The sequence below is a fragment of the Aulonocara sp. 'chitande type north' Nkhata Bay genome, linkage group LG6 (genome assembly GCF_057382095.1).
Source record: "Aulonocara sp. 'chitande type north' Nkhata Bay isolate Kocher_YH1m ecotype deep benthic linkage group LG6, A_spYH_male_GT1.1, whole genome shotgun sequence".
Taxonomy (NCBI): Eukaryota; Metazoa; Chordata; class Actinopteri; order Cichliformes; family Cichlidae; genus Aulonocara; species Aulonocara sp. 'chitande type north' Nkhata Bay.
Window position 1 is genome coordinate 24,189,686 of NC_141349.1, and position 18,896 is coordinate 24,208,581.

The window sequence follows — 18,896 nt, forward strand, 5'->3', positions numbered from 1 at the left end:
TAGACGATGTCTTCTCCCTGACAGGCCTGCTCCAGTTCATTTAAAAAAAACTATCAGGTGTTCAGTGTTGTATGACCCTAGAACTGGTCTACAGCCTACCACACCATCTTCAGATATAGCTGCACACATTGAGATGTTCCCCCCACGTTGTCCAGGGACGTGGATGGTAGCCAAATAAGGTTACGTCCTCTGTGTCTAGTTTTTGCTAGATTGAAAGCGCCCTCATCAACAAAAATATACTTGTGATGATTCACAGCAGCGTCCAGCTCCATCACCCTCTGTTACGGTAATTGCATGCCAGTTTAGTGTTGTACCTGAATATATTCTGAACGCAGTTGTTTCACCTGGACATTGTTCCTCTCAAAAGGAACTTACAAATGACCAGACAACAATCAGTCAAGTTGAAAATCCATGGACATAATGAATGATTCATTGATTAAACATTAAGATCGGTTGAATTAAATGACAGAAAAATGTATTAAACTGAATAATAAGAGATGCAAATCAAAAATTTTATAGTGACAACATTATGAAAGGCAGTAACTGTGAACCAAACATTTATTTAGATGAAACACTTATTTTGTGTAGTGAAAATGATATTTTGTCATTATGTGTATTGTACTAACACAATTGAAAATATGCTGAAATGTTTGAAAAAGGTGCACTTTTGATGATCTGTTGTGATATAAGTACTAAGAGTTTTGAAAATGTACCAATTGCTTGTGAAAACTGCACCAAACCAATAAAAAAAACTGTAAACAAAACCTCATTTTGTGTAGATGTAGACAATTTGTTTAATTTAAAAAAATGATTTCTTTTTGCTTTGGAATATTTTGATTACTTCTTGTGGATCAGGGAGAGGAGAAGAAACAGAGGAAATAAATAAATACTGGCCCTTCGTCTTTTTCCTTCAAACTATGTTCGGACATAGATAGATAGATAGATAGATAGATAGATAGATAGATAGATAGATAGATAGATAGTTTGGAACAACACCAATAGTATTTCAGCTAGATTTTGATTCACTGTGCAATACCATCTGGAAACCATCTGATTGGCAACAGCTTCATATATCAGTATGACAATGATCCCAAACACACTGCCACTGCAGTAAAAGCATACCGGGGTAGAAAAACACACCTCCCCAGACCGGACCTCAAGCCCTGTTACCTTTGGAGAAAGGTAATTTCCCCTTACATAAATAATATGGCTGTGACGTAATCCTAGCAGTGACCGGGTGTTGTGATCTTTGCTTTTCTGTGCAAAACTTTCTAAAAAACCAAACAGTAAATATTTCCGGCAGCAAATGAAAGTATGAAACTACACTGAGAAAGTCGAAAGAACAAGGAAAACATAAGGTGCATGAAATTAATTACATAAAACTGACACTTGGGAAAGTGTTACAAAATCGTATTACACAAGCAGTTATGAATGCCTTTTAGTAGGTTTCCTATTTCCCCTGGTTTCAAAACCTCCCGCTCAAACTTTCGCAGTAATATGGCTTCTGTTTGGTTTTATTTGACTGTGAAGGACTTGGGGGGGTTAAGAAGTTCCAGTTAGAGCGTTGACATTTAGCACACTGGCAACTTTACTACGTCTCTTCCGTAGTTATGAAACTTTCAAGCACAGGTTTTGTAACCGAGAGGTCCCGACCAATCACGGCACGAGTCTGCTGCTCACGTGACAATTATTTTTTTTTATGTAACAATCGGGTATCTATGGGAAAGTGCGTTCAATATACCGCTGAGGACCACGGCAGCCGTAAAATGTATAAACACGTTAGCAGTAAGTCTCTATAACATATTATTGCTCATCTTTTTAGACGCTAATATGTCGCTCCAGCCGCAAGCGGCGGACGCCCTGGAGGAGAGAAGCGCCTTCTTCATCGGTGCTGACTCGGGCAACGTCTCGGAAGAGGAGAACCACCATGAACTTATACTTCAGAAAGCTAACGCTCTAGCGTCCGAAAACTGCCTTAGAGAAGCCATTGATTGGTTTTCAGCTGCTATGCGGTACAGTCCTGTGCAGCCCGAGCAGCTCAGCACTTTCGTGGACTGTATCCTCCGCAACTTTAAGAGGAAAGCGGCCGGGCCAGAGCCGCTGTCGGGCCGTAGTAGCCGGGATGCGGCGGAGAGCTCCGCGGAGGAGGACGTGCTGGAGTGTCCTAACTGTCACTGCTTTCTAGGTGAACCCGTGACCTTAGCCTGTGGACATTCATACTGTAAACGATGCTTACAGCGACGGCTGCTTGACAAATGTAAACTGTGTACTGAACACGTGAGGGGCGAGGAGAAAGTGAACGTGATTTTGTGCGGACTACTAAGTAAATGGTTCCCGGAGGAGGTGGAAAAATCGAAAAAAGTAATGGAAGTGGACGCACTCTGTAGAAGAAAACGCTACCAAGAAGCCGTGGACCTAGCAACCGACGTGATTCAGTCAGGTCAGTGTTGTTAACAGTGCCAGCCGTGCACTCGGGAGAGGTGTGTCTACTGCGCACTCTCACCGAGCAGGCATGACTGGAGTGCGGATGTGTTATTACTTAAGCGGCGTTGTGTAGTAGTAACGGGAGCGGGATACGTGTATGGCCCCTGCCCTCAATGGGTTCAGAGGCGACAACATGGTGACCAACATATTTTTTAAGTAGTAATTAGTTAATTTCATGTGTTATACTGACGCCAGTCTCCTCTTGCTCTGCCTATCTGCTGGGCCCAGCTTACGAAATGGCACAAGATGGGCATGCGCGCTTTGTGCACGTTGCGTAAGGCAGGTCGTGACACATATTGGAGCAGGTTTTGTAACTTCTTATGGGGGGAGGGCGGTTGTATTTTGTAATTGTTATGTCTGGGCGAACCACGGTTTCATAAATGTCTTAGAAGGTGCCGGGGGTCCGTATACACACCCAGCAAAGGCAGCAAGTTATGCAATGAAAAAAACTAAACCAGGCTGGTTTATTTATTTGAAGTTAGCCTGCTAGTGATGTGGGAGGTTTGTTGGCATTGAGTTTCGCAGGTGCAGATGCAAGTATCGATAGGAAACCCCTATGTGGGTGTATTGAAGTGAGTAATGCTCCTCTGTCCGGTAAAAACAAACTAGTCATACTGTAAACTGCCCGCATGTACACTGAGTTCCCAGGTTAAAGAGGACAGAGCAGAGGATGGCATACCCTGCCTTCGTGAAAACAAAAATAGAAAGTAAAGCAGTGTGATGCATTGTGGGTATGCTGCTGTCTTACAAGAAGAACAGGCTTTCTTTTCCTTCTTTTTTTATTTCCGGATTACTAAATTTCTGATTACTTTCAATCACACAACGAAGGAAATCTAGTCTATTCATTAAACTTGATAGTTTGAGTAACTTAAAGCAAAACTTTACCCCCCCCCCCCCCCCCCCCCCCCTTCCCCCTAAAATGGTAAATGGTTTGTTTTTTCTGGATGTAACATGGAGCTTGCTGAGGATAAATTAAGAAATAATCAATACAACCCAAATGCACTTCCTCCCCTACATTAGACGCTTGGAGTTACCTGCTTTCAAATTAACATCATATATTTGTGTGTTCCTTTTTTTGTTTCTCGTTTGCTGCTTCAATTATTTTAAAAGGAAGGGCTGTGTGCCGGATGACAAATGACAAAATATGAAATTACAGCCTGCCCTCTTCCTGGATTGTCTCTCAGGTCGTCCCAAAAGCAGTGATTTGTACACATTAAAGGTTACATAAAGATAATAGCAGCATTACCCTTCTGTCACTCAACAGTGGGTAGAGGACTTTACACCGATGCCGCTGAGGTGCTATTGCAGTCGTAGCACCAGCTTACGACAGTGCAGACCCACAGTTTTGCATCCAACCTGAGGGGAGGATAGAAAGTTCCAGACACAGAGTGGGTGCTTCGCTGATGTAACGATGACAAGACAAACTACCCTTACCCTTCCAATTAGTATCTCAAATGCTCCATAGAAATGAGATAATCTCTCTCAGGGAAACGTAATACATTATTAGCACTGACAGTATGCAATGTGGTTTATGATGACACAGTAGTTAAATAACAAACTTCATCTGCCACGCAGACAGATTGCTTTAAAAGGCTGAGGCAGGCTGATTACATAGCCAGTGGAATATATCTTCATCTTAATGTTTAGTCTTTGTCACAGGTGGAAATATTTAGAGCTGTTTTAGGCCCTCCTTAATGGCAGCTGTTATACCAACAACAAAGCAGTCTGCCTTTCAAAAAAGCCTGTCATTGTGTTTAAAGCATATGTCATGTTTTGTAGTGCTTTTTCTTTTTAATTTAAACTACCACAGTGGACAGAACCATAAAGTCAACCAATCTCTCTGGTCTTGCAGGCTCCTGCAGCTTGTTTTCCTTTTACACTGTTTGCCCAGAATTCATTGACACAGTTAATATGTAATGCAGGGTCCTGATTAATTGCATAATGTGTGTGCTATTACTTGAGGTTTAACCTGCGTTGCATGTCACATACATGTCAAATCATGCAGCAACTGAATGGTTTGTATTTGTGCAAGTGTTGAGGTTTAAGCAATTTCCTCCGGCCATTAAACGTTTTTCTTTCCCCTCTCCTTTTCATCCTGTCCTCTGCAGATCCAGACATGACGGTGGTGGCGCGACTGTCTCGAGCGGAGGCGTACATGGGTCTGAAACAGTACCGCCAGGCTTTGGAAGACACTAACGTTTGTCCCCGATCCAGCTGTTCTGCTGAAGTAGGTCACTCAGTGATACTGCAGGAATATGGTAGTCTGCTTTAAAAATAGAAATGAAGCATGACTAATAAATAATAAAGAAACAGAATGACTTTGTAAAATTTGTAAAAGTCTGAGGGATTTATGTGGTTGAATGACTGGTGTTGGGTAAGTTAGCATAGAACTCCCTAAGGATAGTGGACGAACTCACACAACTACCTTTTGCATAGTCGAGTCTAGTGTGCATTCACCTGTTGTGATATATCGGTCAGCCAGCCTTTACTTAGAAAAGGTGTATTTTAAGACTGCTGCCGTCACAGCCCCACAGATGGAGAGAGAGCGGCCTCATTAACTGTGTCATTAGTGTCGTTATATGCTAATGACCTGTAAATTGCAGACCAGTTTACAGCAGCAAGGTTTATTCATTCATCCACATTGATATAGAACACCTTTCAAGGTTTATGTTGGATTAGTGACCAGTGAATTATACTTTTTGCCGATCTCACTGTTTGCTTATAGGCCGTACTTTTAACAGCGGGCTGCTATTTTTACTGTTACATAAAGGAGCTTCTCTTTGGGTAAATATGTTACAAAAGAGTGTCATGACCAGTCAAGGTTTTCTCGATGGCAACTGAGAATGCAGCGATTAAGGTCACAGACATTAATGACTATTACATCACAAGCACGACACCAAACGTCTGTGTCGAATGCCTACGACATGTTTTGTGATTTTATCTATGTCATGCATAGTCATATTGACAGGCATTGAAAGCATTGTGTGTGTGTATATATATATATATATATATATATATATATATATATATATATATATATATATATATATATATATATATATATATATATATATATATATATATAAAAAAGCTACACCTTTAGCTTGTGTTTTTGAAGCTTATCTGAGAGTCACATTTGCACGTCTTCTTTCAGGCTTTATTTAGGAAAGCTTTGGTGCTGCATGAGATGGGCCAAGTGGACGAGTCTCTCCAAGTCTTCCTCCACTGCCTGGCTGTTGATGAGGACTTTCCCTGTGCTAAAAGACAAGTGGAAAAGGTGAGAGGATTACGGTGTCTGCTGTGAGTCTGCTGCCAGGGATGAAGTGGAATTCATACCGTTTTAACTATTTTAAGTAGTTTAGGTCCAGGGCACGAGTGTCTAAGCTGGGAACACAAAGCTCTCCTTCTCCTTATTCATTTATTATTTACTTTAGAGCCATTTGTCTGTTTATTTAGCATCTGCTATTATATTACAACCCTAATGTAATCGCCTTTTGTAATGACATCTTAATCTTAACTACTGAATTACTCATTTAACTGGGAGCATGTTAGAGACATTAGGTTTTATAAGCATCCTGAAAGGAAGGAGCTGTTGCGTTGCTTTGTTTTTAATAGGATTTATATTGTCAAATGTCCTTTACAGTTTTATTATTCTGGTCATTGATGCTGATATATTTAAATTGAAAAGAGAAAGTAAGAAATTAGTTACATAGGCCATGGGACATTAAAGCTATTGGAAATATGGAAATATGAAGCATTTACTGTTGGTGCTTTACTCAAGGTGATGATTGTGGACTGTATGAGGGACATTGGATGCACACAAATGACATTGCTTTTGGTTTGTACTTCCATGACCATGAACGTTGCTGGTTCCTTCGATCTCCCTGGGATCATCTTAGAATTGCAAAAGTTGTTAGTGGGTCAGATCTTATGACTGTGCTTCTAATGACGTTAGTACCACTTAAAGATCAGACAGAGCACAGTATTGTAGTTACATAAGTGACATGCAGCTGACTAATGTATGCAGGACTACATTCGTTCTCTGCATAGCGTGACAGTTCGCCATTATGTGCCTAACCTGGTCTGTGTTCAGCTGCCGACACAAGCGTTTTCTGTAATCGCGTTTCAAAAATTGATTCGTTTGGTCATTTTGGGTTACTGGGTGTGTTGGCATCTTAACTAAATTTCTCATGTTTCTGATTTGGAAATTAGAAGTGAACTAGGCATCTTTCTGCTACAGCGTGGAAGCTCGGCAGCATGAGCCAATAAACCAAGGTTGTACGAGTTGTACCAGCCTCCTCAGTACCAAAATGTACCAATCAACTAATTAATGAATATGAAAATGACACCCACTGTCCTCGTTTTCATGACTAAGCTCAGACAACACTGAAATGACGCTCAGCATATGGTTACACATCTGTTAAAATAAGAGTGAAAGGGTAAAAATGAAGAACAGAAGTTGTGATACATACACATTTCTGGCAGGGTCATCACTTTCACCAGCTTTATCACAAGCCCTATTTGCTGCACGTAGTTTCCTGTGGAAATATTCTGATGAAATATTTTTTAAAATATGCAGTGTTGGAGAAAACGATGTAGAGGAAAACGAGTGAGTGAAGCATGTGTGAAATGATCTATAATTCAGGCTCTGTCAGTAGTAGACAATAAGCTACTACTACTTTTAAATTTTAGATGTTCATTGATACGTTTTGTTTTTATAGTCTGGGATTAATCTAAAACTGTGAGTGTTGTTTTACTGACATCTGGGAATTAATTATTTATTTTGAACATAACATAAATCACTTCAATGAAGGAACAAATGGTAGTGTGTAGTTTATTCTTTTCTCATTAAGCCCGTTGTGCAGAGAGGACAAATAAGTCTATGCTTCCCTCGCTGCACACTATATGTTTGAGGCCTGAAAATTAAACTGTTATATTATTACTGTGTGAAAAAAAGAGTATTGCATGAACCTGAGAAGAAAATTCACAGTGTATAAAAGTGGCTGTAATTCTTTGGTGGTGACGACAGTATTTTGTTGAACCCTTTGAAATAAAGCTTAGAGTCTGCTCTTTAGGCCCGTGTTACGTGTGTCGGTATCCAAAAATGTATGGACCTAACTGTATTCCTTCAACCTGTGTGGCACGATATGTAGTTTAAAGCCAGTGTTTGATGATTCATTTGAATTTGAATGAGCAAATCTTACAAATATGGGACACCGGCTCTAACACTATCTGAGTCCTCTAGTACCCAGAAGTGTTTCTTCTTCAGGTTTTCTAAGCTTCCCAGGATGGCATTGATGATTTTAGGTGACATTCCAATAACACGCTGATTTCTTTCACAGATCTTGTGTGATCTGCTCTCCCCCGGTGATGAGAATGTGAAGGTTGGCCTGAGGGAAACAACACAGAACACACTGACTCACTTACGCAGTAAAACCCTTGTGGCAGATACCCAAGCCCAACCACAGAGACCAGTTCAAAGGCAACACCTCCACCAAGTCCGTGCTGCCTCTGCGCACCATCTGGAAAACCAGGAGGTACTAACACAATGGAGCTCAATCGCAGAGTTTAATAATGAATTTGTTAATAATGGCAGTTGTAGCCACACCAGTGAAAGAACCACCATCATCTTCTTAACCTCTGTCCTGTGTCATTGTGTAGAAACGCTGGGAAAGTGTGGAGCGACCTGGTTTGAGCCGAGCTCATTCGCTACGATCGCATAGCTCTAATTGTAGTGAGGAGGGTCTAAAGAGAGTTTGCTCTGCTCCTCAACTGGGGGACCAGGACAAAGGAAGCCTCCTGAAGAGGAAGTTGTCAGTGTCAGACATAGAGCCCTGTGTAGTGGACAGCAGAAGTAGCAAGCATAAAAAGCAAGGTGCATTGAACAGCTTTCTGCTGTTTTGTTTTTAATTTCTAACCCAAATTGAATTCAATTAAATTTTATTAAAATACCTCTTCTTGTCTTAAGGTGTGGCAAAAGGCTCCAAAACCCCCCCCACCAAACCTAAAATGAGAATTATTCCCAAGGATCTGCTGGACTCCAATGACCTGGAGTGTTCTCTATGCATGAGGTAAGCACTGCCTTGTGCGCCACATTTACTGCTGGCTTACATCAGCGCTCATGGATATGACTCAACAGCCTGGCTGCTTACATCTAGAACAACAAGCTGATTGTTGGATTTTTGTGACCAATGCAGATTGTTTTATGAGCCTGTAAGCACACCATGCGGCCACACCTTCTGTAAAAACTGCCTGGAACGCTGCTTGGATCACATGCCCCAGTGCCCGCTCTGTAAAGAGAGTCTCAAAGAGGTGAGAGACACAAATTTACCAAAATTGTGCTGGTGTTCTGCTAATTTTTTAAGGTGCTCTGTGCTTCCTGTTTTTATTAACCCATTCTCCCGCTCGCTTCAGTATCTGGCATCTAGGAAATTTAAGGAGACCATACTCCTGGACATGCTGATCAAACAGTACTTGAGCCGGGAGTATGCAGAGAGGACTAAAACTCACCAGGAGGAGACCAGAGAGCTTTCTGAGTGAGCAGCCTTTTCATTCATGCATCATGTTTATCAGTAAGTGTTTTATGCACATCATAGAAAAGTCCTAAACTCGTTTCCCTTTAATTCCTTCTCCCCAGCCTGACAAAGAATGTGCCTATCTTTGTGTGTACCATGGCGTACCCTACTGTGCCTTGTCCCCTACATGTGTTTGAGCCACGTTACCGCCTCATGATTCGCCGCTGCATGGACACAGGCACCCAGCAGTTTGGGATGTGCATCAGTGACCCCGAAAAAGGGTAAGTATGCAAGCACAGGCACTGTGTTGTGGTTTGCATAAGTCACTAAACAAAAGTCTTAATGCAACATGAAGATAGTTATGAAAGCACTTGTTCAAAGTCTTCATTGATTTTTCTGCTCATGACTGGTAGATGTCAGTAGACATGTTATTGCATGTAATTAATTACCTAAGGCCCTTCAGGGGTCATTAGAACAATTTACCTCAGCTACATTTTCTAAATAAACAGTCATATGCCTTCCTGCAGGTTTGCAGACTACGGCTGCATGCTGATCATCAGGAGTGTCCATTTCCTCCCCGATGGGCGTTCGGTAGTGGACACTATTGGAGGAAAACGCTTCCGGGTCCTGTCCCGAGGACTGAAAGACGGTTACAGTACTGCAGATATTGAGCACTTGGAGGATAGCAGAGTAAGAACCACAGCGAATGTCATTTAGGTGGAAGGAATCCTGTTTTTTGTTCTTGGAGAAAAATCAAGTATCTTAAGTTTAACCAGGCCAAACGATTCTTTGCTTGCCAGGTGGAAGACAGTGAAGAACTAGCAAGACTACAAGAGCTGCATGACGCAGTGTATGAGCAGGCCCGAGTTTGGTTCCAGAACCTCAAGATCCACTTCCACAACCAAATCCTGCAGCACTTTGGACCAATGCCAGAACGAGAAGCTGACATCCAGGTACGTCTCACAGCATATCCAAACTTCCATCTGTGAAGATCTGAATATCTCTGTGCAGATTAAATAGTATCTGACACACTTACAAATATCTCACATAAACCAACAAATGGTAATCGAATGCTTGAGCTTATTGAGATGGATGTAAGCTGTTTGCATTTAACTGCAAAGCTTTCTGTGGGTCCTTTGTGTTTACTGTTATATTACACAGAAAATATTGCACTTCACTGATGTCTTGAAGTGCAGCAATGATTACACAAGCACATGTGTGTGTTATAAATTAAAACTGCATTTGATGAACAAGAGGATGACTTGTAATTCATGGTTAATTTAGAATAAGTGAGCTGGAAAATGAAACCTTCTGCATAATTAAACTTCTGCTGAGGTGTGCCTCCCTGCAGTGGGAGTTAATATGGGGGAAAAGTATTAATGGTGTGAGTCACTTTATATTGTTTGTACAGCAGAACAGTTTGTAAAAATACTGCACGGCAGGGAGTTGGCAGCAGAGTTGATTTATTATTATCAGAACTTGTATCTCCTGAATTTGCCAACAGCGGTCGTCTTCTTGGAAACAGCGCACGGCCAGTAAATCTTGCATCACTTGGACTTTAAATTATTATATGAAACTGGACCATTTGAAACTCGACACACTTGCCTTTTTGGGAGACCCGCATTGCCACGTACTCGCTTGCGTCAGGGATCTTAATACCTTAACGTAGGTGCTGTGTGCGCTCAGATGTAGCTTTTACTTGCAGCCTGCAGCGTTAAAGGAGATTACAGCTCACTTCTTTGGACACCCACTGGGTGGAGTCTATTGACAATATAGGCTAAAGAGCTTAAAGGGTGCTTCATAGCTAATCCTGGCTGCCCTGTTGCATCAGAACAGTGTCATGAAAAGACTTTACCACATGCTAGCAAAGACACGACACTGACCTTTTATTCCATTATTATAGAGAAATAAACTGATTATTTGCTTTGAAGTTAACTGTAGCACACACAATAGTAAAGACCATTCACTTCTAATACTGTGTCAAGTGCAAATGTTTTAACTGGCTCAGGCTTCCTGACTCTGGCACAGTCATACGTTAAGTACTGCATTTAGCTGCACATAAGGAAAAACTATGAAGTTTAGTAATAAATGTAGCACCAAGTTAGAAATAAGTTAAACACTGACTTGGTACAGAGTTTAAAAATCTCTATGAGCAGATTGATTTGAATCAGTTTCATGGGTGAATGGATTTAATTACACTTCTAATTAGACTTCTGAGATGTCTGCAGCAACAAAAAACGAATAGATAAATAAAAGTGGCAGATGATCAGGAGATTTTGGAGTTATTGATTACTGGGGGGGTTTGGCATGCTCATAATTGACTTAATACATTAAAAGTCCAAAATACTCATAGTCTGCATTTGTGTTATGAGACTTTCTATGAAAGATTAGGATTTAATTTAATATGCATGCACTGTTGGGGTTGGAAGAAAGGGAAAGGCTTTTTCTCAAAGCCAGAATAATAAAAAAAAAAACTGAATATTTCTATAATTTAAACTACAACATCCAGTTCTGCTCAGATCCTTGAGATTCAGAGTGTAATAATTTGGGTTTTGTCTGTTTATCAGTACTAGTTTTCAGAGATTTTCTCAACATGCTCCAGATGAGAGTATCACATTTGCCTTGTTCATTGATGTTAAACATAGTACCAGGACCCTCAACTGAGTTGGGCTCAGTTTGTCTCACGGCAAAGGTTTGTGCTTTCTTGAAAGCTGCTTACACTCTTCCTCCTTTCTTCCAGGCGACTCCGAATGGTCCAGCCTGCTGCTGGTGGCTGCTGGCTGTTCTGCCTATCGACCCTCGATACCAGCTGTCTGTCCTGTCCATGACCACCCTCAAAGAACGTTTGGTTAAGATCCAGCACATCCTCACATATCTGCAGAGCATCCCCAACAACTAGAGCTTCCCTACAAACAAACAGCTTTTGGACTTTGAAGTGACATAAAGAAGAACCCTTCAGCAACACCTGCTTTCGTTCCTACTGCCAGTTCACCCCATCAGTTACAGCTAAGAGACCCCCCCATCACCACCACCACCACCACTAGTATGTGGCTCGATCAGTGCAAAGCTGTCATTCACTCTAACATATACGGCCAAACCACCTCAGGGATACTTTGAGTGAAACATTTGATGTTTGTGATTATGAAAAAAGATCTAGAAAAAAAAAATAAGACAGAAACTATTCTCATCTGCTTTATTGTCAATTTCCAGAAATATTTCCTGAATAATTGCAGAAAAACAAGAACAAGAGAAGTTACTGCAGCACGTGGTTAATATTTCCTTGTTGTTGCTCTTGAGTGACAGAGTAGGATATCCCATAATCACTTTTTTTGGGATTAATGCAAGTGAACTGAGGGGAAAAGTGTTTTTTGTATGTTTGTTTTGTCTTTGATGTATGGAAGCTTAATTATGCCACTGGTATCTCATAAATTTGAATTACGGACTAAAACTTGTGACTATTAAGTAGATTTTGAGATAATGACCCCCAATTTTGACTCGTAGATTGCACCCCCCCCCCCCCCCCCCCCAAAAAAAAAAAAAAAAAACCCAAACAACAACAAAAATGCTTCCACACTGATAGGACCAGTGAAAGGCTTTTTTTTTCCCTCTGGATTTGTTTCTGAGCTGTAAAATTTTTATCTGGAGGAAAGGCGGTGTGACTCTGTGAAACAAAATCCTAAATGCTGAAAGTCCAAAAAAAGTAAAAACAAGATTACTTAAAGGAATAACTGTGAAGTGATGTATGCACGGACCAAGTGCAACTAAAAGCTGGTGCACGTGTACCAAACACAGATACAAGTATTACACTTTTCTTACATTACACTTCCATTTCTGCCTCTAGGGAGCGGCAAAGGACCTGTTGAAAGAATACATGTTTCTTCCAGCTTCTCGTGCATTTTGTTGCTCCTAACCTGAGTTTAAGAGGAGCACGTGACCTTGAAAAGTTTTTTTTTTTTTGTTCCTAATGTTTTCTTCCTTTGGCAGCCTCAGGTTTGGCCCTGGCTTCTCTTTTCTGGTTGGCTCACAGTGAACTTGAATTCCTAATCTCCTTCTTCCACATACTTGTCATGGACCACAAGATTCCTCTAGAGCGTGTGTCTGCAGGATCCAGTGGTTCGGTTCTTGAAGTGCTTTTAGTGTCTTCTTTAAAACAAAAAAACAATCCAGCTTCCCATTGAGTTAAGTTAAAACTGAATTAATTTATGAGTAAAGTAATATGTGTACATTGTGTCCATAAGTTGTGTTTGAAATCCTAAGGGGGTCTTGCAATATTATGGCAAATTGAAACCAGTAAAATCAGCATGCCTACAGCTATTGGGTTAGCATTACTCTTTATTAAAAGCTGCTCTCTGTCTGCGTGGAAGAAGGATGGTACCTGCAGTGCTTCAGTCAGAGGACTGCGTATGCCTTACACCATTTTGCATTGTGGTTTTGGCATTGGTTACCATTCCCTATTTTTTGGTCACAGCATGAATACTATTTTTAATTGTATATCTTTTTTTTTTTTTTTCAGAATTAATTTGAGCTACCGGGCGTTCACAATATCTAAGAAAAGCCAAGGGGGTGGACGAGTAGAGTTGTATGTAAACTGTTTGTACAAAGGCTTTTTGGACAGACCTCGCTTTTTTTGGCTCAGATGTTTTAAGTTATCAATTTTCAATAATAAATGCACTTTTTTTTTCAACATTGGCTGTGGTGGTGTTTTTGTTGGGGGGGGGGGGGGATTTCCCACACAGAACAGCTGAGCATTATTTTTCTGCAACATTGACATCATAACTAAAAATGCAAATTGTTAAATAAAAGCTGCTCTTACAGGAATATTTATTTAGATTTGTGTAACTAATTTAGCAAATATTGCTAAATTGTACAAGATCATATGCAGCATTGCCTGTTTCCATCACAGCTACACCTGCTATGATCCATTCATGTATCAGTTCCATAGGAAATACAGTAAAAACAGTTTAATGAGAAATCATACCAGCTCTTTCTCTGCCACCAGAGGGCAACAGTGCAGCATTAACAAATACAATAAGGGTTTCATAACTCACCCTCTGCCCACTGCACTTATTCAACCTCAAACTTTTATTATGAAAATATAAAGAGATCTCTAAGTGGATTACACTTTCACAGCCAGCCATGTGAAATTCAATATTCCACAAAAAAAAGAAAAAGGACAATAGGAGTAAGTAGACAGAAATAATGGCACGCAGCTGATGAATCTGGGTGCTGAATGCTCCGTGTTCTTCCATCAGAGGTCATCGTGCAGAAAGCATCATAACAAACTCTGCAGGGGGAGACAGACAGCAGCAGATCCACTGATAAGGACTAATGACACTAATATCACAAAAAGTCATGCCGTTCTCAGCCCGTATGACACTGTAATCACAAAACGTTTATGTGCTCGCCAGGTTTATGAAACACTGAAGTGTTTACAGGATAGTACGCTTTGGTACTTTGAATTTTAACTGCTTTAAACCCACTTTAGAGTTATGACTACTTCTTTAGCTGACCTTATTGATTCATCTGGATTAGCTTGTCAATGAAGACAGCTATTGACGTTTCCTGTTAATGAAATCCAGCTGCAGATTGCAGATCGATCACATCTTCCATGTTTCCATTGTCCCTCCGAAGTGCTTTCAAACAATTATTATTGGCGTGAAACTATTGATCACTGGGTAGGAAAGCATAATTCCAAATTAACCTAGTAACACTGTTTTTTTACTAGTAACAGCAGCTCTGTTGTAGTCAATCAGATCTCCAGTTTGAGCCTAAACACGATCATTTTCACTGTCCTCATGGGCGCCGTAGATCTCTGTGGGCCATGTGCCTGGTAGTAATACTGCACATGTGTCAGGACTGGATAGATACACTCAATATGCTGCCCTTGGGGCTAATTGATGATAATGAGGAGCACCTGCTTATTGATCCACGGAGTGACACACCTGTTCATATGTCCCCAATCATAATTGATTGGAGTCCTGAGACGAGGCGAACAGGATCACAGCTTGCTTTAAGCCTGTGGTGTGCCGCATACTAATTTCACTCACACAAACGTCGTATTGATAGTGCTGCACGTGCTCACACGTGGACGTGTTTATATGTGTGTGTTAGTTAATTGTTTATCTGAGTGCAGCATAATGTGATTTCTGCTGTCCTTGAGCTGCCCAGCAGTGTCTACTCTTTGCATGTGGCATGTGACAGGTGTCCAGGCATGTGTATTGATCGGCTTAATGCAGCTCTGATTACATTGGATCGCTCCAGCCAGCTCACCTTGACTTAACCAGCCCTCCTGTCCTGTCTCAACCTTTTGTACCCCATTTCGCACAATTTTTTTCTTCTTCTGTCCCTTTCAAATTTGACCCATTCCAACTAGGTTCACCATGTCCTTCCTTACCACAGGTTTGACAGCATTCCCTCCATATATCAATTACATCATTACATCAGGTCTGGTGAAAACTTTACATATTTCATAAGTCTTGGGTGGTGCAAAAATGGCTTCATGGCACCATCTATAAAATTTAAATGAAGTTCTTCCTCTCACATAGTCACATAGTTTGAACTTCATGGATAAAATCTGGGACACATGTGTAACATCCCTTTACAAAATGTTCTTGGGGTATTCAGTAACTTGTAGCTATACGCTATGACCCGAACCCAGAATTACATTACAGTTATACACGCTATACTTCAACAAACTCCTTCCAGGGATTTAATTGGATTAACCTCATATTTTTGAGTCCTTGGCCACGCTAAATTGCAAAGCTTTCCAGTTTTTCTTAAACAGTGACTCTGTGCTGCCATGGTGAATTTCAATCAACTTTGCCATGGCACTCTAATTTGCTGTAATTAACACGCACGTTGTTGAATATGGCTTAAATAATTTGGCTGCTTGACATGTTTGGCAGAGTTTCATACAGAAGCCCTTCCTGACACAACCGCAAAGGGGGATTTGTGTCTCCAACTGGAATTAAACAGCTGACCTTTCATTCGCCAAGCAAACATGTAAATGACTACACTATGGAGGAAATGTTTAGAAATAGCCAACCTAGTGGCAACGGGGAAAGGATGTTTTACATGCTGATGCACCAATTCGAGCAGGTTTTTGGGAGCCTTAAGGAGTAGATGTTACTTTATTGTGAAAACTGTGTAGATGAGACCCTGATGGGAAGCCGAATTTGGCACAGCTTAAAAACTGACATGAAGGTGGGTTGCAAAGGAGGTTGCAGCAGAAGCAGCAATTATGAGCAGAATAAGGTAATGTAAATAATGTAAATGCATAAGATTTTCCAGCAAGATACGTAGAGGAGTATCAGCTGATATAAGTTGACAAAGTGATTAGCCTGCCTGAAAATCCACTGACTACGGAAGTCATACAAGTACCCCTGGCTAATAATGATACTGCGCACCCATCCCCTGCACTCACTTTATCTCTTTTAAAATAATGATTCCCTTTCATATTTTTGCCTGAAGTCTGTCCTCTCCCACACAAGTCCCCAACCGCTCACCATCAAAGTCAATGTTGCCATCTTTGTTGAGGTCAATGTCACTGAGGATCTCCTCCAGCTCGCCTTTCTTCAGCTTCTCCCCGAGGAGGGTTTTCGTGCCCTCCCTCAACTCATCAAGTGTGATCTTTCCATCGCCATCACAGTCAAACTGCAGCGGGTAGGGTTAAGAGCAAGAGGGTCGGAGCACAAACATGCAGTGAGCGAAGAAAGACGAATAATTAGACCATAGGTGACGAGAACTGAAAGCCACGCAAAGAACAAAAAGAAAAAATTAAATTACAAATTTGTTAGATAATGATGAAATCAAGCACTGGATACAGAACAACAATACAAGGAATAATAAGCAGAAGAGAAACAATAAAAGTCGAAATTGAGTCTTGCATCGAGTATGTGGATGCAGATTGGCTGCGTGAGCTCCCTGGGAGTTTGAAAACAGCTTGAATGTGCAGATGGTTCAGCGCTGACTCATGAAAAGTTAGTAGTTGAGAAAGGCTTTTGACGAGACTCTAAGTTAGAATGAGCTGAAATGATTTCTCATTTGTTCAGCCTGAGTTTTGAAGCTCTGTATTCAGAAAAGGTGAGAGCTAATGTCCTATTCTCCACAAATTGATTCAAACACCAGAGCTGGAATTTCTGGTTTCTGGCAGCAATGGTAATGAGTCAAAGGCGAAACAGAGGAGTCATTCATAACATACACCAGGGCCCACGAGTGGATAACGATATGTATTTTTGCAGTTTTCCCTGCATACACCGACAGTGGATTTGAATTCAAACATCAAAATCTGTCTGAGGTTTAACCACAGGAGTTTAACAAAATCATAACAATAACCGTTTAGAAATCATCCCTCTGGAGACAACAGACCCACCGGCCCATCCAAATCACCAGTTTAAGATGACTTTGCAGCCTCCCTGAGTCTCCTGTGTCCAAAGTGCAGACTTCAAACTTTAAACCAGTTTTTAACCCTAACAGTGCAGTTTTGTGGATTTTAATGACAGTTTGATGCATAAAAGTCCCACAGCACAAAAATAAATTGAAGCGATGGTTATTTAATGTCAGTCTTGCCTTCTTTTCTTGAGTCAGTGGGTTTTACCTTTGTGTATTTACATTCACATCCACCTTCTCCAGAGGGTTTTTGACTTGGTTGAATGTCATGAATGCTTTTTGTAATAATTGAAATAATTCTGTGATAATCCACTTTGATTGTTTTCTGTGGTCTTTGTTGTAACTGAACTGCCCAGTACATTCATTCATCTCTCTCACAGTTTCTCAACAACAGTTTCCGCAGACTCAAGAACAGTTTCTTCCCAAAGGCCATAACCAACCTTAACTCATACGTGCACCGATAACATAGTCCCACCCCTTCATTTTCCCTTTTCCCTCTAAAAACCACCACTGTGCAATAACCCGAACTGTTGTAACACTATTTATTTACATATTTAGTTTTTTACACCAGATTGTATATTTGTACATTTTACATTTATTTCTGTTAATACTGTCCATATGTATATAGTGCTGCAGAACATTTGTATTTTTCAGCATAACTGAATCATTTGGAATCAACTCCAGATCTTTAATCTGCTTAATTTGTCATGACATGAAATGACCGATAAATTTTAAGCCTATGAAAATGGGGGAACTATCACTAAAAATGTCTTTAACTCATAAAGAATTAATACAATACTTTTGGTAAATTCAAGAGATTTGGGAGGCAAAACTACAAGAATTATATCGTTGTCCAAAATGTTATGGGCTTGGCTGCAAACTATATGTTATTTGGCATTTGAATGTAGCTCATATCCAATTTCTCTCTTGCTTTTCATAACAGAGAAAAAAGAGTGAGAAAAAAAACAAACCAGGAGGCTAAATTTACAACACAGATAAATGAATCTCAGTGGCCTGATGTACACTCTGATGTGTTCTCAGTTGAAATCATTAAGAGCACATTATCAGTGCTGTCTGTTTTGTGGTACCCATTAAAAACCTATCATTCTGTAATGTGGTAATGGGATGAATCCAGGTGTGCAAAGCTGTGCTTACAAATAACATCATCAACATCATCGCGTTTGTTTTGCTCGGCCACAACCGACGTCACACGAGGGCCCTGAGCTGCTGTTGTACCTGCTTCTGTGTTCGTGTCAAAGGAAACGACTCAATAAATATTTCCCATGTCAACGAGGCACCGCAGCATTTCAAGGCAACTCCGCTGAGAACAATTACAGGTGGCATGAAGAAGTGTATTTAGAGTATAAGCTGTGGGTCTCTGGACAGTGCAAACCAGACTGCCTGAAAATCTCATCGATAGAAATACTTTTCTTTCTCCCTTTTCTTCTGTATTCTTACATAGAAAGCCCTCTTCCCTCGGCCTCTATTACAGGTAAGAGTCACACAGTT

General features: G+C 40.7%; 2 protein-coding genes across 4 annotated transcripts in view; one reads left to right on the top strand and one right to left on the bottom strand.

Moving 5' to 3' along the window:
- Positions 1 to 1,437: 1,437 nt before the first annotated feature.
- Positions 1,438 to 12,417, top strand: lonrf1 (LON peptidase N-terminal domain and ring finger 1). Its single transcript, XM_086295720.1, has 12 exons — positions 1,438 to 2,440; positions 4,593 to 4,711; positions 5,639 to 5,761; positions 7,827 to 8,021; positions 8,146 to 8,359; positions 8,453 to 8,555; positions 8,682 to 8,796; positions 8,899 to 9,020; positions 9,122 to 9,280; positions 9,527 to 9,689; positions 9,800 to 9,952; positions 11,740 to 12,417. The coding sequence occupies exons 1-12, from the start codon at positions 1,831 to 1,833 to the stop codon at positions 11,896 to 11,898; spliced, it is 2,235 nt and encodes a 744-aa protein (XP_086151846.1). The 5' UTR covers positions 1,438 to 1,830; the 3' UTR covers positions 11,899 to 12,417.
- A 1,303-nt stretch (positions 12,418 to 13,720) lies between these two features.
- cabp4 (calcium binding protein 4) overlaps positions 13,721 to 18,896 on the bottom strand; it is a 29,604-nt gene continuing 24,428 nt past the window's right edge. For 2 of the 3 annotated variants that reach the window (XM_086295723.1, XM_086295722.1), the window contains 2 exons: positions 16,505 to 16,652; positions 13,721 to 14,283 (listed from right to left, as the gene is read on the bottom strand). In XM_086295723.1, coding sequence (XP_086151849.1) covers positions 14,255 to 14,283; positions 16,505 to 16,652 — 177 coding nt within the window. In that variant the 3' untranslated portion in view covers positions 13,721 to 14,254. The other variant, XM_086295721.1, reaches the window with a different exon arrangement.